Genomic DNA, 22,230 nt, shown 5'->3' with positions numbered 1-22,230 from the left:
TGAAATCCCTTTTCAAACTGTTGCAAGTTAAATATTTAATCTAATTTTATTTAATTTTAGATTTAAAATGTGGTGAAAATACGATTACCTGCATAGTCAGAAATAATCAAACCTGTAAATGCATTCTTATAACCTGTTACATCTAGGGACTTTCACAGCAGTCTCAGTAACTTTTTTTTTTCCCAACATTAGACTATTTCCTCCAAATTTGTATTGAAGGTTGCCCAGAGAAGCTGTGGATGCCCCATCCTTGGAAGTGTTCAAGGCCAGGTTGGATGGGGCTTGGAGCAAACTGGTCTAGTGGGAAGTGTCCCTGCCCACGGCAGGGGATATGGGTGGAACTGGATGATCTTTAAGGTTCTCCCAACCGAAGCCACTTTCTGATGATTTTAGTGAAAATATCATCTATCGTTTTTGTCTCTCACAGAATTAGTAGAACGTTTTGTCCTTCCATGGATCGTGTAGGCTGGAAGTCTTGAGGAGCTTATCTGCCCTTAGCAGCACACAAGATATGCTCTGGGAACAACTTTGGCAAACACAGTTGTGGTATTTACTTTAACATAGCATCAGTTGTATTAGTCATTGAAAATATTATTGCATGCTGACACCACAATAAACTTTTAGATAAGTGCCTCCATTACAACGAAGCAAATTGAAGCATAGAGAAGCTTCCCATAGGTGTTCTTTGCCACAATGTTTGCCTGTCCTGCCAAAAAGGACTTAACTAATGCATTTCAGGAATGTTTCCTTTTGCTTTCTAGGAACTGCAGTGCCTCCCTGTGAGCAGAAATGCAGTCTCTTTGCTACCTTTCTTGTTACCAGCCTGGAAGCTGGAAAATGAAAGCTTGTGACTGGTTGCACTGGGGTCTAACAGACTGTGACTGCTCGGTGCCAGAGCCTCTGGCCAGGAGGGTTTCCTGGAATGTCTCAAAGTGACAGTTCTTCCCTTGTCTTGGGGGTTTAAGATGTTACCCTCAATATGCCTATTCCAGTCTCAATCCTCCTGCTGAGGCTGTCGTAGTGTTCATATAAGCATTTTTGAGTTCAAACCATGCTTTTTGTAGTCGTGGAACAACCTGTGCCCCATCCAAACCGTGCTGGGGACAGTCATGCATTTCATGAGGATTTTTGCTCACTGTATGACAATTGCAACCCATGGTTGTAGCAATGCTAATGGTTCTATACATTAAGCATTCTAAGGTGATTATCTAGGAGAATGACAGTCAGGCATGGACTTTAGTTATGCTGTTAAGGTTAATTGAATATCTTTTGCTGATTTGACCTATTTTGAGCAGTACAGGCCTGGTCTTTCAAGCATTGCCTTCCAGGTGATTTTACTGATCTTGTTGAAGGTGCACATGTGATTGGCAGGGTCATTAAAGAACAATTTTGTTTGTTTAAAAAGCATCAAGATATGCCACTTAAAACCAAAATAAATCCTAACAAAAACAGCAAACTTGACTTTCCTTGTGTCTCCCAGTAATAATAATGAAAAGTAATATGTAGATATTTTGTGTCACGCTGACTGAATATGCATTTACCATCTTACCTTTAAGGAGTTTCAGTAGACAGGGCATAATTCATTAACAACTGGTTTCTTTCTTTTGTGTTTCCAGAGGCAACAATTTTAAGCTATGATGGAAGTATGTTTATGAAAATCCAGCTTCCTGTTGTGATGCACACAGAGGCCGAAGATGTTTCTTTAAGGTTCAGGTCCCAGAGAGCTTATGGCATTTTAATGGCCACGACTTCCAGGGAATCTGCAGATACCCTTCGGTTAGAGCTGGATGCAGGACGAGTTAAGCTAACGGTCAACCTAGGTAACAACCTCTTCCCTCCAAGAAATTAACATTTTCTTTACATTTTTTTCCTTTTGCTTGCAAACATTTATGAAACAGCCTGTTTTAACATTAAAAGTAAACTGAGATGATATATAAGCACATATCAATTTGGCATTTGCATATGTACACAAATACACAGCCATTATTACAATTTATTTTTGTTTTCTTTTGTGTTTTTGTATTCTTTATTTAGTCTTAACATTACCCATCACAATATTTTTGTACTGTTGTGTATTCTAAAAAAAGAGGACAAGTTAATCAGTGGTAATTTTTGCTTAAATTGGTTTTTTTGATTGTGGAAAATTGGTCTCCCTCCACAATTTCTTCAAAATAGTAATTTCACAATTTCAATGTGCAAGAAGAAACAACATATATATAGGTCAGCTCAGTTTTACCTCCGCCAATTAATTTATGACATGAAAATATATTGAAGACTTTCTGGTTTTAACACTGAAAATGTTGCAGTTAGATATTCCCACTGATTGATTTCTTGTTCTCCTTTTTTTAGGTGTCAAATCTGTATTAAATCCATCTCCTCTTTTTTAAACAATTCTGTAGTGCTATTTTTGTAGTATCGAACGATAACACAACCCTTCAATGCCCAAAGACTGCGGCCCTCAGCAAACAGCCTTGTGAACACAAGAGGCACAAGCCCTTTTACAGAAAAAAAAAAAAAAAAACAAGAAAAATTTGTTTCCTTGTTTAAAATATGATGGACAAAATGTCAGGTTATGACTCTCTGTAGTTTAAAAAAAAAAACAGTAAGTAAAGAAATAAAAGTGCTTAAGGGGCGGAGTGGCATTAGAAGCTTCTGCCATGCTTAAGAGGCATAAGTCCAAGTCAGGACATGAAGCAGAACAGGAGGAAAATGCCCATCCCATACAGCTATTTCCCATTCAGGGAATAAAAAATATTCATTCCTATTTTTAAAAGGAATTAAGTGACTCTTTTTGCTTTAGTCACAGATTTAGAAAGCACCAGTGGGGAGTGAAGAGTAAGAAAATAACCACCTGATCCTCCACTTCATCCAAGGGTCACACTCCAAGGCCCTGGTGTTTAGGGGTGAGAAGGGAGGAGGAGGAGGAGCAAAGGGTGTTGTGATGACTCTTCCCTGCCTGTCCCCTCCTGCAGGGAAGCCAGGGTGGGAGGCTCTGAGAGCTTTCTGTAAAGGGGGTGTGCAGGTGCTGCTCCTAGGCTGTTTGCAACCACTTTTCTGATGCGGTTGACGACACATGACAAACTCAGCTATATGGAAACAAAATCTAGGTTTGATGGTATACATGTTCCTCAAAGGTGTAAAGCCGGAGTAGCCGAACAAACCAAGTAGCGAAGTAGCGTGGTGTAGGGTTTGGGGTTTGGTTTTCTTTTTTTTGTTGTTTTGTTTTTTTTTGTTTTTTTTTTTTTTGTTTTTGTTTTGTTTTTTTTTGTTTTTTTTTTTAATAATTAATAAATATAGGTAGCTCAGGAGAGGATCATGCACAAATCAGGTTAATCACTTTATGTACAAAACAAAAAACGCCACCCTCTGCCTACTTCTATAGTTTATGAAAGTCAATGAAAAGTAAATAAATCCATGCCCTAATAATATTGTTTCTTCCTCCAACACCCCCTTTTATTTTTCCTTTTTCTTTTTTATTTATTTGGTTTTTTCTTAGTCTGGCAAGAAAATAATCTTAAAATAGAAAAGGATTCTCTTCCTTCTCTAATAAGTGTTTATAAATACGTGGGTTTTTTTCTCTGTATCAATATAACTTTAAAGTAGTCACTGTTCATATCTAAAATTTAGACGTTAAGGACATGCAAACCCACAGCCCCTTGTTTCTGGCCTGGGTGATGAGCTCTGTGTGTCAATCCCTAGCTTGTGAAGATGAGCCTTTGAGGTTATACTATCCACAAGTTGTCCAAGGTGTCTGATTGTGGCCTGGCCTGCTCTATGACCCATTGTGACGGAGCACTTTCTAATTGCACTGAGACAAATTACCTGTTCTTTCACAGATGGGGAGAAAGTTGCAGCCTGCCTCAGTTAAGCATCTTTGACTTTTAATCCTGACTTTTTCACTTAGATTTTTGTCACCATGTAGCTTTGTTTGAAATTGGCCATTTTTTACCCTATTTGTCGTTTCTATTGGTAAAGACTTCTCGCAGTATATCTGGGTTATAACACCACGTAAAGACTGATGACATGGAGTGGCCATATTTGCATGTGTCTGTCCCCGGAAGGGTGGACTGTGATTTTATTGGATGTCTGCAGCTATTACCTTGAAGGATAAATTTTCATTTTTCATCTATTCTTCCCCATCTAGACTGTATCAGGATTAACTGTAATTCCAGTAAGTGCCTATTCAAACTTTTTAAAATGTTATTCCACCATTGTAAAATATGCAAACTATAATGACAGAGATTGTGGACAGCTTGCAAGCATTTGATAATTTATTAATGAAATGTGATTATTAATTATCATTGTGTAAAAAGTCATCATATACTTTAGCACTTGTTTTTTGTCCTTCCCACAGGACATAACATTACCTAGAATATTAAAAAGGAAGCATTCTACAGGTTGTAAACAAGCCTAGAGAAATGGTGCCTGTAGCACTGTGTTATTCTAGAGAGGCTATTTTATATTTACAATATCCATAGAATTTTTTAACCGGCATTTGTGATAAGCTGTTACACTTCCCCCCCCCCCACGCCTTCCTTCTAATTTTCCTGACATTTTGCCTTCAACTTGTCGTTAGATTGTTGGAACATAACAGTTTTTACTACAAAAATTTCTATTTTACAATCCCCCTAGACAATTACCTGTATTTACCAGCTGGTTATAATGCAATTTGGTTTTGCTAAATCTTTGATTTATGGAAATGTGATACATTGCAATAAGGGCATTATTTAAGTCTGAGAATGACCATATTTCTATGATGATTTTTTACACTCTAATTATGTTAAAAATCCTTGAATTGAACAATTTTTCTCTGTGATATGCATGTTTATGAAACAGAGGGAAACATTTGCCAGATGAATGGACTAAATTTTAACTTCTCTGATATTATTTGGATTAAGAGGCTATATTCTGAAAGGAGAAAAAGGACTGTGATTTTATTTTGAGTCTATGGAATTCCTGAATGGTGTCAACAAAATTATTGATAGTAAGTATGGTAGATTTGAGTTTTGGGTTGTTTTTCTGTTTCCCTTCCTAACAGGTTTTGCAGGCCAGAGGACTGGCTTTATGAAAATAGAAAAAAAAAAAAAAAAAAAAGCTAAACAACACACTGCACAGGTTTAATTTGTAGTTGGTAAGAGTTAAAATATATTAACATAACATTCCTTAATAGTTTTATAACCCATAAAGAAAAACAAGGATCTGAACTTATTCTTAATGTGTCATTTTCTAATAGACTTTTTAATAATAATTTTTACAAGACAAAAATACAACATTTGTATTAAAAAGCAGAAAAATTTCCTGAGGCAAGTGTTTAATTTAACCTGTTCTTAAATTCAGAGAGACTTCAATACAATAAAGGAAATGCTTGTAATCACCAAGGCATAAAGATATTGTCCTCAGATTAAAAAGAAAATAATAAGAAAATAAAAAATTCTCACTTGCTAAAATGTATAAAATAATGAAAAATCTCAGAAGCATTTTCTTGATCTGCCACGGGACACTATTGTTTTCTACTGATGAAAACTCAATTAGAATAAAACAAGTGTAAAATAAGCAGATTTTGGGGCAGAACTGTAATGAGAGTGTCTGCCTTTGGTAAATACCTTTTTTTTTCCTAGGAAAAGCAATATTGTTTTTTTTCCTTAACTTCCTTAATAAAATCAGAAAATCCATCTGAAAATAGAGTTACTAACATAAGGAAACCACCCAGAAATGAAGCCACAATATAACAGGTGTTTTAATTTTTTAATCTCTTTTGGATTAAATGATGTGTCAAAGGTAAATTAAATGGTTTCTAGGTTTCATTTTTATGCAAGGTTTGGATCAAAAGAGAATCTGCAAACACAAATAAGCCTCCAATTAGAGGACTGCAAAGAGAAGCAATGTATCTGCTGGATTGGATTAACACTTATAAATTCTTGGTCTCATTCAGAAGCAACATAACCTCTCTACATAATATCCTTGGTATAAAATACTCATAAGTTATTTTTCTTTACAGTTTGTTTATAGTGGTTTTGTTGCTAGAAATGAACTTGGGTGATTAGTTCCATCTCCCTGTGGTGCTTGTGTGTGCTCAGCAGGGTTTTGTGAGCGTTCAGTATGGTAAGTACCACAATGCTTTCTTGTCTGCACTGGAGATTTTCAGCAACCAGATGTTTAATGAGCAATTTCTATATCCTGATTTTTAGATTATGGAGAATTATTGCTCCAAGCAGTCCTTAAAAATGCTTATTAGAAAATATAATGGGGTTTAGTGGGACACAATTTGTTTCAAAGCAACAGCATCCAGAACTGGAGTATCGAGTTGCTAAACACTGTGATAGTTGAGTGCCTCTCTTCTTTCTGCTGAGAGCTGGATATGTATCAATCCTCATTTTAGGTTGATAGTAAATCTGGTTTTCAAGTTTGAAAAACTTTTTTTTCCATTTCCTATTTCTGTTACTTAGGAATCAGTCCTGTTAATTAACCTCAGTGTTGGGACTGAGAGTTATGTGTTATAAGTAGCCTGGTAGCAGAGGTAAGGTCAGGATGAAGGCATCTGGTTTGAATTTGGGGTGTCAATTAAAAAAGAAAAATCCAAAAACTTAAGCTGAACATCAACAAGCTTGAGAGAAGAAAAAGGAAAATGTGAATGTAAGCACCTTCTCCTGCTGTGTGCTGTAAACCCAGGGATTAAAATACTGCACCTCTTCTTCCTCTCACTTTCTCCTGAAGCCTGTCTTCTGCTCACTGCAGATCAAATTAATAAGTGTTGCCTGACAGAGCTAAGATAATGGCAGCAACTTTTTCTACACTTGGTCATCCCTTCACCTTTAGCTGATGTCCTGTCTTGTAGAACAGATGGCATTTTGGAGTCTTCCTTGTTTGGAGGACAGAATGTTTTAAAAAAAATTTAAAGTGTTCATGAGATATCAGATCACTACTGAACTTGTGTTTCATTAACAATGCATGGCATGCTAAATATTTTGTGCTGGTTTAGAAGATTGGTATGCCCATAAAATCATACATCACTGGAAATTCTGCCTCATGTCAGTCAGAAAATGCCATTGCTGAAATGCTGGGTTTGTACATCCTTAAACAACTTCATTGTGTTCTTCAGAGCTACAAGTATGTGAAATTAAATTGTCTTTTAGGCAGTGAATTAAATGGTCCTTTTAAATTGCAGGTACATGTAGGTCAGTGCTGGGGCTGACACCAAGAGAAAGGGAAAAACTTATTTGAGGAACAGAAATAGCTGCTGTGGTTTCCTTATTAGTGCTCATAGGGGTGAGGACCTCATTTAAAAATAAGACTGCAGTGAATTCTGTTGTTTTAAATAATATGAATGTAACAGTATTTTTTGGCATTAAGCATTCTAAAAATAGAAAAATAAGTTAATAGCTGTAGAAGTCTTATACATTATACACAGAATTGATAAACTGATCCTTAAAAATTGCCTAAGAATTAATTATATAAAAATATATATAAAATCCCCAAAATATTTCTTCCTTTCAATGAAGGAAGGAATTGTTACCCTTTCACTGCAAACTGTCAAGCATAAATTACTAATAGCTGTGAATCCTGTTGAACTGAATGGGATTTTTCCCTAGTATTTCTTAGAGACAAACTTCACCCCAATAAAATTTCCATTTCAGTTCAGTAACAGTTTCTGAATGACTTGTGAACAAAAAAGAGATGTGATTTTCATATTTTCATAGTTTTTCAAAATTTTCATGTTTTTCACTGTCTTAACTTTAAAGGCTACAATCTTGACTTAAATTAAATTTCTGGGGGCTTTTTTTGGTTTTTTTTTTTTTTTTTTTTTTTTGTTTGTTTTTTTCCAGTTTTAATGTTTCCAAAATATTAGTATCTGTAAAAATCCAGGTAGCTATAAAAGCTGCTGTTTTTAATATTCAATATGTTTTTGTCACAGACATCTGCAGTCTTACACATTATTTCATCTTTTGGGCTGTGAGTGCTTAATTACTATTATTTTATTGCTATCATTTCTGGAAATAAATTTTGTATATTTTTGTATGAGTTAGCCAAGTAGGATTGATGGGGTTTTTTTATTAATTGATACATTATACCACTCATAATGTTAATTGGTAAATAGCTAGCTCTCATTTCCCAGTCTGATACTTTTGTTCAATATGAAAAAATACAGGGCACATTTTTGAATGGTGCTGTGAATGATTGCTCAGCTTGTGGCACACAGTGCAGGGGAGATTTAGGTCAGTTTTCTAGCACACAGGTTTGCTTCTGTAGGCAATAATTCAGAGCAGTGGCACTGAGTTCAGTTATGCTCAAATGCAGGACTGTCAGGAGCAATGATTATGAATTGCAGGATGTCAGGGAGCAGAGAGTCCCGTGGTAGTAAATGTGTACACAATTCCCCAGGGAATGAGTGAACCAGGTTTGCAAGTTTGTTATCTACCTCGGTAAATTAGGAAGAGTTTCCTGGGCTTGGAAAGATTTCAGTTTGTTCTTCCAGCAAAGTGCTCCTTCAGTGGTTGTATTTACATGCATCCCTTGTTCTTGTGTCTATCTAGTTATTCATCCATTCTCCATATAATTTATTGTTCCTCTCATTTTATTTTCTCATGGCATTTCAATTCTCTGCTCTTCTCTGTAGCCCTTAATCTCTTTTTCCTTGTTTTGTATGCTCATCCTTTTAAAATTTCCTATTCTGCAGATGTGCACATTACAGATGATTAAGTTATTTTATTTGGAAACATCTGTTACTGAAGCATTTCTTTCTTGTCAAAGTATCCTACAAATCCAGGGTATGACAAGGAGCTTTGTCAGATTATTGGTAAATAAGAAGAGAATTGTATCTATTAAAGAACCAGCAATGGTGTTCAATTGCATTGTATTCTCAATGTGCACATGAATTTTAAGCAGCAGAAAATCTTACATCAAGGCTATACATCTTTTTGAACTACTGCCTGTAAAACTGCATTTTATTACAAAATCTTCCAATGAAAAAAAATCTTGTTTATTGCACATCTTCAGCTGCTCTTAGGGACATTCCTAAATCTTCTGTGATAAGCAAATCATTAATACATTTCCATGTATTAACTTCCTACTATGGTAAAAAAGAATTATTGAAATATATTACTTGCAATTTTTTTTTTTGCTGTTGTTGGCAGTAGAAAATCATTAAAATGATTCAATTTTGTAGCTCCACCCAAAATGTAAGATTTTGTATTTGGCCTGTTTTCTTTCAGAGTGCTTATGAATTGCATGAGTTTTGATCTTTCCCTCATTAAGTGTGGCTGACAGCCTGGCAAAAACATGTAAAAGAGTTTTACCATAGAGGACATGCAGCAAATCAGCAGGGTGCTTTCTCTGCAAGTTCAGTCAGGAACTTTCCTCTGTTTGCAGCACAAAGTTTGAAATAATTATAAATAATTCTTTTAAAACTTTGCCTATACTTTGCGGATTTAGAACAGGAAGTCATTGGATTCCTACTCATTCAGCAATAACAGTTTAAAGGCCTCTTTTCATATAATTTCCTGAAAAACAGGATCTGCTGCTAGGCAACAAAAATGAAAACATACCTGGTCCTATTCAGTCAAATTCTGATTACAGTCTCCTAGTTGCTAATAGATAGCATGGCAAAAATGGGAAAACTGCTGCTTTACTCAGAGACTCTCACTGCAGCCCTCAGTCCAGAAGCTGCAGAGACCATCCTGTCTTGTTCCAGTCTCTGTGTTTGCAGCAAAGGTTGAAAGCATCTCAGCTTGGGAAGAAAGCTCAGGTTTGGAAGCAAAAGAGCTTGCCTGTATGGGCTGAAGTCATTAAGGGATAGCACATAATTTATTCTGTACAGCCACAGCAGCCACTTGTGAGAGATGCCTCTAATTTCTCTTTCTCTGTTAAATATAGAGTGGAAAGAAGTGGTGCTGCGCAGGTTATACCCTGTGAGCCCAACACATTAATTGGCTCACTGGGGCAGAGATTGCAAAGCCATTCGCCTCTTCCTGCAGTCTGCTTGCCCACCTGCTCTGGACAAAAGTAGTGGCTGAGTGGCTGATTCTTGAATGGTAGGAGAGTAAAGTGAACCAGCAGGGCCACTTCTGGTCCTTTTTCAAAAGATTGCAAATCATTCTTTGGTTTTTGTGTTGCAGAATTTCATCTATCTCTAAAAAAACCCCCTCCCATTTGCTTTAAAAATTGTGTTCTTCTGTCTTCATGTCTTCTGGTCATCCTCTTGCATTGCTTTTCTGCCAGCACATAAGATTCAAGTGTCTATGTGATGAATTTGACTAAAGTGATCCATTAACAAAATTGCTAATTTTGACTTGCTGCAGTTTTCTGACACCTGTTGTAAAATAAAACAGGAAGAGGGGGAGGCAGGATGTTGCAGGGACAGTAGAAAAGCAACCTCCAGTAGAAAGAGTGCATTGCTTTTTTCAGCAACACAGATTTCTACTATCCCAAAATGAATTCATCTGGCCTACATCTAAGCAACAACATCCTGGAAAAGTACGTGTTATGTACAGAAAGGAAGAAACATCACTTCTTGAGCTGTGGAATGCTTAATCTATATCAATTAAGGAATTGATATTTCAGATAGCTGAAGGGAAATGCTGGAAAAGGTTTCTGGGTAAATGTGTGCACCTTCAGTTATGTACATCACAATTATTAGGTTTATCAAACAAGCTGGATGTTGAACCTAGGAAATTTTAGGGAGTTTTATCATGAGGAAAAGCCATTGAACCTCACAAAGTGGATATGTATTAGGAGGTGCCAACTGAGGCGATGCTGTGCTTTTTGGCCGTTCATATAAGGTAATAAAGGTCTGAAATAAATTTTATTTTGTGGCTTTTTGGGAAATTTAACATTGATATAATTTGGCTTGAGGGAGAGCTCTGAGAAGGAAATAATGAAGTCACATTGGGCTTTCAAGAATGAGTTCTCTCAGTGAGTGACTGAGAAAATAGTCTTAAGATATACTGATTTCTCATCTCAAGCCTATGTTTTAGTTAGCACAGGAATTTTGCCGGGAAATGCTCAAGTTATCTAAAAAGCTTCCATTTTTATCCAGTTGTAGTGGTTAAGAAATCTTGAACTAATAAAGAGAATAAGAAAACTTGAATCAATTAGCTTATTATGAAGAAATCTTAAAAAGAGTCTTGCACATACAATTTTTCAAAGCCAGTGGTGAGGCCCTTGCCTCAATCTGCTTAGCTGGTGCATGGGAGACAATCACATTAACAGCAAAAAAGCTCAAACCTTTATAAAATTGAAAATAAAGCCTTTATATATCCTGGCTGACCATTTAAGAGTCTATGATGATATTTTCTTACTCCCTGACAAAGCTTTCAGGGTTGGCTGCTGGGGACTGAGGGCTTTGGTCCATCAGTGCTTTCAGCCTGAAGGATAGCAATAAAATTTATTTATGTGCTGCATTCTACTTGTTCCATATAAAATTTTATCTATGTTTGTTCTTCCTTAGCTAACAGAGGAGCAAATTGTCATTAGTCTCCTGGCAGGCTGTCAGTAAAATATTATTTCAAGTTCTCTTACTAGAAAACAGATGGTTTTTTGTGTGCATGCTTCTTTCCTGTCTTTTCACCTCTTCATCCATATTGCTTTTGTCTTTTTAAATCACACATTCTACTCGTGGTACTTTAAAGATAAACCTGGTTTTACAGGGTCCTCACTAATCAAACATTTACATTACAATAATAACATAACTGTGGCTTTCTCAAGGCACAGTGGTGTGCTCTGCAATGGCAACAGTAAAAGCTTAAACAGAAAGCTATTTGTGTAAATTTGAAAATTAGTTGCCCTAACTGGCAGTGAAAAATCATTAGTTTAACATTCAGGTAAAGACTTTTTTAGCACTCCTACTTGATTTTTTTTCGGAAACTCCTTTAAGATTGCTGAGAATAGACTTTCCATTGGTGGTATTTCAGTGTATACTTTAATTTTTGCTATCCTAGATGTAGATAGCTGTCAGTTTGGTGGGTATATGAGGCTGTCTGAGTCAGGGCCATGGTGTGGTTATGTACCAGTGGGCTCTGAGCTCTGGAATGCTGCCAAAGTTCCACAAGCAAAGCCCAGGGGCGCAGCCTGAATTGGGCTGGAGTTGTTCCCTCTGATCTCTGAACAGGGAGCAGGAGATCCTCTAAAACACTCAACATGACAAGGGGACTCTTGGAGGGTAGGAAAGCAGAGACTGCTGCAAGCATGGAGCCTCTCATGTTACCAACAGGGACAAAGCAGCCTCCAGGATGTGCTGGATCTGTAAGAATAGGCTGTCTTGAATTAATCAATCCTGATTTATATGCAAGGGAGCTATGTGTGTCTAGCTCATACTGGTCCTGGCAAATCTTTCATAAAAGGATTTTTCAGAAGAAGTAGAATAGGCCTCTTAAATATTTTAATGGGAAGAAGCACTTGAAAGTAAGTTTTTCATGTATAGCAGGTTCTAAATTTCTCTTATTTTACTTTTATGTTTTCTTCCTTTAGCTTTTGAGAAGCAAGATGACTTAATCACATTTCAGGTCTGGGGATTTAAATTATCCTCACAATTTTTTTTTCCATGACAGAAAGTGGGTGTTACAGACAAATCTTGCAGGGATAATAAGGAATCCTGTTCTAATCAGTAATAGCAAAGGAATTGAATAATATTTTCTTCTGGAGAAGAATATATAAAAGCTAATGTAATGTCACTCATATTAGTGAACTGGGCTGCCATGGCAGTCATTGCACAGTGAAGCTCTGCTCCCGACTGTTCTCACAGGAATCTCTCCTATCATATTCATGAGTGACTGAAGAGGAGCCCTGAGATGATATTATTTGCAAATGCAAGGGGATTATTTAAGAAAATCAAATTAAATGCCATGCTTGAGGAATTTTCTGAGGGGCTCCAAAATGCTGAATGACTGGTTAAGTGGTAGGTGGAATTAAACAGCAATACACACAAGGTAATTCATGCTAGAAAAAAGTCACCTTAATTATGCCAGCTCAGAAATGGAGTGTGGTGGCACTGAGCTGAGGAAATTGTGCAGCCATTGTAAATAGCTCTCATAAAACAGTTCAGTGCTCAAAGTGACCAGAAATCCCAGTGGATGGGAGGAGCTGTGGGCAGAGGGGGTAAGACCAGAAGAGAAAGCAGCATTGTGCTGTTATGCCGTCATGGTTTATCCCCTTCCTGAGCACTCCATGTGTGTTCAGTTCCCATTCCTCATGATTAACTTAAATGGGGAAAACAGGGAGGATTACAAGCATGGATTAACTTTCCTACACAGGGCAGCTAGACATGCTAGGAAAAGAACAAATACCTGAGAGAATATGAATGCATTTTTATAAATATATGATTATACAGCCATAAGAAGCAGCAGGAGGTTAATAAATTGATTTTTTTAAATGAAATAGAAATACATCAAGGGCTTTCTGAGATAAGGCTGTTTCTGCAGCTCCAGAAGTCCCAACCATGGCCATTACTGGAAGCTGTGACCGTATTAGAGTAGTAATTACTGCAGAGCAGTTCTGCTTTTCTGTGCTGCTCTTGAAGGCACAGTGCTGAACTAGCTGGTCTTATGTGCCATTTCCCAGCTTAATTTGCAAGTTCTTTCCCTAATTATTTCATCACTAGTTTATACCCTGTATTGAGAGCAACAGGAAATTGCTAGTGAAAGTAATCACAGACTCAGAGAAACATTGGGCTGAAAAAAATTATAAATCTATCATCAACTGGGTTGTATACAGTCATTCTAAACTTTGCAATCAGATTCCATGAAAATTAGAGTGTTAAGGCACAGATGGCAGCAGATGACACAAGCCAATATTTCAACAATTTCTCAAAAAACCTTCTTGATTAACTGACAAATCAAGTCAAATTAGGGTAAGCCATTAATTAAGATGGCTCTTTTATATTCACTAGGCATTGTGAAATTTTTTTTTTTTTTTTTTTTTTTTACTTAGTAATAACAACTTTCTGGCCAGAAATTTTGGTCTGTAGCTCCTTAAAAAAGAAATTCATTGCTGGCATTCAGTATTAAGAAAAAATAATGAGTTGATGATGTTTCTAAATTTATAAACAGATTAAAAATACCATCAGACTACATGTAAAAACACCCTTATTTCCTTTTTCTGCTTTTGTTTCTTAAGACACCGTTTCTAAGATATAATGCTCTTGAGAGGAATATTTATTAATATGTTTGCAGAAAACATTTAGAAGTGCTTATAAATTAAAATTCTATGGAGAAATACTCCAGTCTTTCTATTTTAATACTACATCTAAAGACTTATTTGTAGGGAATGGAAAATTAGTTGGTTATTTTATTCCAAAAAAATCTTTGTTAAAAGATATTAAAATCATCAATAGTTTAGTTCAGAAAGCATTTAAATCTATTAAGTTAGTGAATAGGTTTTTTTCCAAAAACAAAGCCATAGTAATTCAGTGGTGCTGTGTTATCTCAAGAACTTTTCAAGGAAAACCAGCCAAATTGCCATCTCTCTGCAGTGGATACTGTTTTTCTGATCAGCACAACACACGCTCAAAGCTGTCATTCTGTCCTGATATACACTTGTAAGGAACTCATCATAGAATAAGTGTTTGTGATTATTTTTTTAATAGGATGGACATGCATTTGGCAGGAAAAGGGGAAAGGGGAAACAGAGTCCAAGAGAGTGAAATTGGAATGGGGTGTTCTCCCTAGCACAGCCAGTGAGCATTGCAGCAGGTCTGGCATATGTTGAGGGGAATTGCCAAGTTTCTGTCTGTCCCTCTCATATTAATAGATACTACTTCTAAATAATCAAAAAAAGTGCAGCTAATTTCAGTGAGAGTCAGATTTGATCCTATTTCTCAGCTTTGTCTGATGAGGAGAGCCAATCTGCTTAGGAAATGTTTGGCTCCCTCTTCTTCAATCAAAGAGAGAAAAAATGAAAAGGGTGCCAAACTAAAATTTTGCATAAATCAAAATTATTTTGATGCATTTCTATATTTGTTCTGCTGGAAGTCTGGAATAAATCCCTGGTAAGGAATTATCTTACTCCTTCAGCACTAAGATCAGGGAAATCTGGTTATAGACAGTAGAGACCAGCACATGGGCATGGAGCTTTTGTCCTTTTCATATGTAGCACAGAAATTGAGTTGTCCACCAATTTGCACAAATACAAGTTCACAGAATCTGTTTTCTGAGTCATCTGTGGCATTTTGTTGGCCCCTCCTTTACTGTATCTGCAAAAGTCCTTTGTGTAAGTATGTATTAGTTTTACTAATGGCTCCCTGGCTGTTTCAGAAAGGTGCCTCATTTATCCTTGCTTCACTCCTCTGCAGCAAGGCAGCATTTCATAAGTTCAGTCTTGACGAAGGAGCCTAGCAAGCCCTCAGCTACAACATTATTCTTCATTAATGTTATAAGAACAGTAATTCATTTCTCAATGTGCTTTTTTTGAAGACCTGATAACATTAAAAACATCTACCCAGTTCATGTCACTGATGAGCAGTTACTTATATTAAAAGCACTTACTCTGTATCTAGCACATTTTGCATTTATGTCTATTAAAATGCATGAAACATCTATCATAACATTTTAAGCACTCGGTAGCTTATTACTGGAACCACATAACTGCTTCCTTATTATCTCTTCTTGACAATAACTTTAATGAATTATATTCAGGTAGCTGTTGAAATTTCCATCCAAGCACATTACTTTTTTGGATGACATGTCAAGAGGTTAACTTATGCTCCCTTCCAGCTGATTTCTAGGCCTCAATCCATCAGACAAGTCACTTCAAAGGAGATGTTGCTCTGTTGAGCTGAGACATCAAGATAAAGTTGGCTTTGTGAGATGCAGTCCCCTTTGGGAAGTCTGCAAGGAATTCTTCAGCAGTTACTTGTCTAGGCAGTCTTGAAGCAACAAGACACAAGATGAAGACCAAGACATGGAAAGAGAAAAATCAATTAAAGGAAAAAGGGAGCTGTGGTTCATGTAGCTTATACTAATTCTTTGGTATTATTTCTCATTCATTTTACATTCTATGAGATTTTCCTCCAGGGAGTGAAGTGCATGTATGTAGAAATAAAATATCATTAGTTAACAGTTCCTCTCTGACTCTTCACATTAAGGCATTTCTCAGTAGTAGTAAAATCTGCCTGGAAAAGAAAGCTCAAATAGGTAAGTCAACAATTCCATCTTTCACTTACATGCCATGAACTGTTTATATATGACTTGTGGAGATTGGATCAGAAGTGAAAAATAGCAACCATGCTCGCTGCCATTGAAGGAGTTACAGTTTTACCAAAATTTAAGAACCACTGTTGAATATTGGAGAAAATTGCCTGCTGAACTTTTGTTGTGGTTGCTGGTATACTTTGAACTGTCTCTGCAGTTTTTGCTGTGTAACATTTCAGCAGCTTGAAAACAAGTGTGCTGTCTCCTGGGAGTAAAGGACCACAACGTTTGCTCTGGAGGGAAGAAGCATCTCACATCTCCAGCTAGCAGGAGACAGCTGCCACCACCACTGACATGATACAAGGCACTTAGGAACCCAGCTGAGGAGCTAATTGGCTGTGAATAAGAGCAGCACTGCCCCTGAAAGTCAGCAACACGGATTCTTGATTCCCTAAAATTGCCATAAATCAAGATACAGGGCACACCTTAGGAAAGTGCAAGTAGGCACTTCTGTCAAGAAGCTTACTTGTGTTGTTACATAAAAAATTGTCACTTGCTGATGCTGAGCACGGCCCTAAAGAGATGATAAATGGCACAAGAGCACTGGAGAGATTCTCTCAATGTTAGAAACAATTCCATGTACTAAAGCTATGCTTTTCTACTCAGGCATGCAAGAGTATACCCATCAAATTCAGTGGAGGCTGATCATAGAGTAGGGATCAACCTATGTATTCATCCATTTGTGATTTCTGAAAACAATCTGAAATGTCTATTTTAGTCCTCCTTCCTTGACTCATGTCTGCCTAGAAGTATCCAAGAATAAGCAGTGTCAAGAAATTGTGCTTTTTGATCCATGATGATTATAAAAATGTTTTAAAACGGTTAAACAATCAATAATAATAAACCTTTAAACATTATTATCATTATTCTTAATTAGGCAAAATGTTATAATTCAGCATTTAAATTACAAAAAAAAAAAAAATAAAGGATATGAGTGTGAGATTTAGTTGTAACTATTTTATAACCACTGTTTTTGGGATGAAGACACCTGTGAATTAAGAGGAGCCTATTCTTAAAATAAAGTCACAGTCCAAATTCTCTTCCTTTATATGCCAGCTAGTTTCCAATCTGCTTATTCTTAAGAACATTGTGCAAGATATAACGGTAAAAGAAAATATCTAAATGGGGTTTTTTTTTTCTGTTATGTTAATTTAGCTAAACATAAAGATAATTTTTTCTATAAAAAGGTAAATTATGGATAAGCATACTTAAGTTGTGCTTTCTTATACTTTAAAATGTAATGAGTTTTGACAGCCATGGTTTTGATATAAATGGGCACAGTCAATATCAGTGTCAGAAAGGCTAATGTGGCAAAGCTGTTGCTTCTTTTTTTTTCCTGCTGTCACTTGTAATCTAGCCAATATACAACAAATATTCCAATTCTCTCTGTGAAAAAAAAAATGAAATAATCAAATGTGTGCCTACTTTTCCTACAAAGATTGCTGTAAGTTAGGTTATTTTTACTTCGCTGGTGTAAGTGGAAAGAAGTAGCACAGGTTCTTCAGGCTCCTAAGGGTACTTGGAGATCTGCTTGATGCATCTGTTGCCAGGAGCACATTTGGCTCTCAGTCTTATTTTTTTATCAGCTGAATGACACGGATTAAGGTCCACATTATAAAAGTTATTCAGATAGCCATCTTACTGTGAAATCCTTCTTCCAATCTTCCAGATCTCTTGGGCTCAGAGGAGGCAGCAAAATTCCCCTGGAAGCTCAGGGCACCTTATTTGAGCAGTAACTTGTAGAGATGCTCTCTAAGGAAATGGAGATTGTCAGGTGTAGCACAGTCCATTATTTTGAAAACTTAGTGGAATGTTCCTCCTGCTCCTAGAAATCCATGACAAGAAATATGTCTTTCTGTCTCTGTGCTTTTTAAGGTTTGGGTCTTTTGGTTTGGTAGTCAAGACCAGAATAATGAGTCTGCTGAAGTAAAAATCAACCCTTCTTAGGAAAGGAGAAACTTAACTTCAATTTGTATTAGCATTGCTGTTTTCCCCTACTTTAAGCCACATCTCACAAATCAGTAATATTGATAAAACTCTGAATTTATACAGAAATAATGAATATTAGAGATTCTGCCTGTCATTAAAGTAACATATGAATAATGAATATTTACTTTTTTAAAAATTGAATTTTTAATATTGCTTTAAATTGGGGTTCAATGTTAGTTTTAGTACTATTTTACATAGGAGTTCCTAAGTTCACACATAATTTCTCATTATTTCCGGTCCTATTCTTTTTATAGAGGGGAGAAAAATTAATAATAACTCTAGATGAATTAGTCACTCTTTTCTCCAGCAGTTTTACAAAGTTTTTTTTAATAAGACCTAAAAAGAATTTTCCATTGAAACAAGCTTTCATAATTAGAAAGCTCAGTGTAATTCAAAAATCCTGCATGGGAGAATTCCAGACTTTTTAAGGGATTAAAATTTCCCATTTTCTTTTTCATGCAATATGCAAGCTTATGGTGGATGATATTTAAAAAAAAAAAATCAGTTATTAAATGGGATAGAAGGCTTGGGAAATTGCTGCTTTCCTAATGTACAGCAGTAGCTTAGGTAGAATGGAGTCCAAGGTATTGAAAGTGTTTTAAGTTTGACCTAAAACAAAATGCTCAAACATATTCAGCTTAAAATCTGTGGAATTTTTCATTATAGCAGCCATGTCAGGTTAATGTGAAAAAAAATTAGGATTTACTAAAGCCACACAACTAGTTTGTGGTATTGAATATGCTGAATTCCAACTCACATTGATAAGTCTCGAGTGCATTTTAAATATCTAGCCTGATTCAAGGCAGGATATGACCTTATAGTGTGATTTTAAAGCTGCAAAGTCTTTGGAAGTGCACATTTCTTTACCTGCAGTAAATACAGAGTACATAATCTTGCACTCCAGTTTTCTTTAAATTAGCGCAGGACTGCCAGGTATTGAAAGTTCACGCTCACCTCACCTACAGCAAAGTCAATTGCCAGGTTCACCGTGATTTCTGAAAATGTCTCAGAGCATTCAGCAGTGAGCTGACAAAGCAGCAACCATATTTTTTCATGCTCATTGACTTTGCTTTAGTTCAGGGCCTTGGGGTAGATTCATACAAGGTTTAATACCTTTTGCACATTTTCTGATAGTCACGATCCTCAGAGAGCAGTATGAAAGAGGAACTGCACTCTTATTAAAAATACAGGGATCTAGCTGACTTCTGGGTTTAGCTGCTTTTAAAAGATACTTTTCTTTTGTTAATTCCAAGAAAAAGGAAAATTACACGTCTTAGATCTGTTTATGTTTCACTTGCTTAGATAGATGAGTTACAAAATTAAATTAAAATGCAACAAATTTTAAGCCACAAATGTTTTAAGTTATACTGAGAGAAGTCTCTTAGATGGGTCATAATGCAAGATCAGTTTTATCCTCTCATGTGCTCTGAGTTCACAGAGAGTTGTAATTGCAACTTCAACCTCTTTTTTATTTTTTAGAAAATACACTTCAAATTATTATAGACCCAATTATTGACCACCAAGGCACACTTTTGAGAGACTATGTCTCTCTTCTACATAACCTTTGATCTAGCAGGAAATTCTAGAGGCCGGGACTTGCAACTCTAAAGTTTACTGCTTTCTGATGTTTTTCTTTCTTTCTCCATCTTGCTGAAATTGAGTGCTGGTTCTATTTGTGGAGAATAGACTTTCACGAGACAGTGGCTCATCAGCAGCACCTTTCTTGGCAGAATCCTTAGATTTAATTTAGTCCAATAGCTCTGCCTGTGTTCTGCCTTCCCACCTGGATCCACTGGCTCTGTTTAGACATCAGCTGTGTCACAGTGAATATCTCACAGCTTAAAAGAAGATAAATGGATGAGTATGTGTGATATTTCACCCTAAATTAAACCATTTCCAAAAGAAAGACAAAGCTGGGAGGAGGAAAATGCACGGCAACTCAGACCGTGGTCAGGGAAGCAAATTTAGAGAAAAGAACCAGACAAATGAAAACTCTGTGTCCTCAGAGCTGGATATGGTGCTTGATTCCTGGATTGGTCGTTTTTATATCCTTCCATGGATTTTTCACTGTGTAAGCTGTTTCTCCTTGCTAGTGAACTAGGTCAACATTAAATGCAGTCTGTTTGTAGTTTGACCATGTAGGGGAAGCCAGTAGGATTCTCAAAAGTATCTTGTTTAGCTGTCTACATTTCTATATGAGAAATATAGATATGCCTAGATGGAAATATTTAATACTATATTCCTGTTATTCTAAGGAATATGAGCAAATCTGTTGTACAGCTGCAGTGAAGGCTGATGGATGATATTAGCAGCTCCAATCTCTTTCATTTTAATTTCTGAAATGTCAAATTTTGTTAAAAAAAAGGGATAAAAATATCCTTAACTGCCAATACATTACCCAAATTGCCAAAAGCAATTTTGTCTATAATAAAACTATTGTGGGCTGAAGCATTTGGATCAAGCTATGCAAGATTGATATGTTTTTCTTGATACAATTCAGTGAATGTGCTATTCTTGTGGAATTTTCCATATGAGTCTGCTGGCAAGAAAACACAATGGACACAATTTCTTTGACTTGCAATTAGATTTTTTTTCAACTTTACCTATCAATTAGCTATAAATGATAACCTGATACACATTTCTGATGTTTAACAGGCAATGTAACTTTTCTGTTGGCAAGAAACACATTTAGCCAAGGGAATTTTGGGATGACACCAGCACAGTCATTTAAAACACAGTTGATTCAGTGTATTAATTGACTTTTTGAGCTCAGCTGTGCTAATGAGTGTTTTGGAAGACCAGCAAAGTTTCTGCAGCCAGCCATAGGAAGGACAGTGAAGGTTAGGATGCCTTACCCTGCATGTCTTGTGTTTCTGCTCTTGCTCTGGAGGAATCTCTCCTGAACCTTTCGTGCTGCAGCCTGGTAATGCAGATGCCTCGTGAGGTTTGCTCAGTGACTGTGAGTCTGGCTGAGGGCTGGAACACAAGCCTGGATTGGAGGCATGCTAAATTTACTCTGGAAGCAGGATAACTGAGACGGCCCAGAGCCCTCTTGTTGTGCACCAGGTCTGAGAGCCACACAGCTGTCTATACATAGCAAGCTGAATCCTAAAATATTTATTATTTTAGCTGAAATCTTGACAACCCTGACCTCAAGTAACTTTATTAACTGAGTAGGTCCCAGGTTTTGGTCTTCTTGTCCAAATGTCTTTTTGTCTTGTTACTGACAGCTGTAGTATGCACTGTTTTCTATCAGCAAACCAGGCTGGAACCACTGATCTTTCTTTTGCTGACTAATAAATAAATAGTAGTGATTTGCCTGGATTCCCCTGCTTAGTACAGCATTCACTGAACCACCCAGTCTCCCTTGATAGTCTCTGTTTATAATGCCTCTTTCTATATTTCATATCTATTTTGATGACAGAATTGAATGCTCCAAGCATTTCGCCATATGCCTTAGTAGTAGTGGTGGATTGTGTTATGAGAAACAAATTCAGACAACTCATTTTGAACATGTTTTGGTACAATGCAAGAGCTAGTATCTTCTTTCAAAATCATTAATTCAGTTCAAGTAGTTGGTTAAAAAGTAAAGTACCACAGGATAGATATCTCTAAGAGGAAAAGTTGTGCATATTAAAGTTAATTGATTGACTTGTTGGAATTCAGCAAATCTTCAGCACTTGAGTTAGGCTGAATAAGCTCCTCACAAGGTAGTAAAGAGAATAGGAATCTCCTGAGAAAATTTAGACTATTCAGTGTGCTGTAAATGAGATTTTTTTTTTTCTCCTTTGGGAAATTCATACTTTTTTCCTTTAACTTTGGAAGGGCTGTTAAGTTCCTGCTGAGGTGCTGACAACAAAGTAAGCTCTGCTTTGGATGCCAAAGTAAATATATACCTGGGAATATTTAGGGTTTTATGTCTCTTAGCTCATAATGAATTGCACCACTAAGATTTGTACCTGTATTGACTGACTGCACAGTCTGCATTTTGCTTTGAAAAAAGGTGTTTGTACAAGCAATTATCCGCTTTCAAATGGATGTGGAAATTTTACCGGCATGACGG

The 22,230-nt window shown here is 36.5% G+C and overlaps 1 protein-coding gene across 25 annotated transcripts in view; it reads left to right on the top strand.

The window, feature by feature from the left end:
• The window catches only part of NRXN1 (neurexin 1), a 679,465-nt gene that overhangs the window by 287,352 nt on the left and 369,883 nt on the right, over window positions 1-22,230 (top strand). For 16 of the 25 annotated variants that reach the window (XM_063152505.1, XM_063152473.1, XM_063152486.1 and 13 more), the window contains 2 exons: window positions 1,617-1,820; window positions 4,145-4,171. In XM_063152505.1, coding sequence (XP_063008575.1) covers window positions 1,617-1,820; window positions 4,145-4,171 — 231 coding nt within the window. The remainder of the gene's footprint in view (window positions 1-1,616; window positions 1,821-4,144; window positions 4,172-22,230) is intronic. The other 9 variants (XM_063152504.1, XM_063152502.1, XM_063152479.1 and 6 more) reach the window with 1 other exon arrangement.

Source organism: Melospiza melodia, chromosome 3 (assembly GCF_035770615.1).
Source record: "Melospiza melodia melodia isolate bMelMel2 chromosome 3, bMelMel2.pri, whole genome shotgun sequence".
NCBI lineage: Eukaryota > Metazoa > Chordata > Aves > Passeriformes > Passerellidae > Melospiza > Melospiza melodia.
The sequence above is the reverse complement of the archived record's forward strand: the minus strand, read 5'-3'. Positions and strand labels throughout refer to the sequence as shown.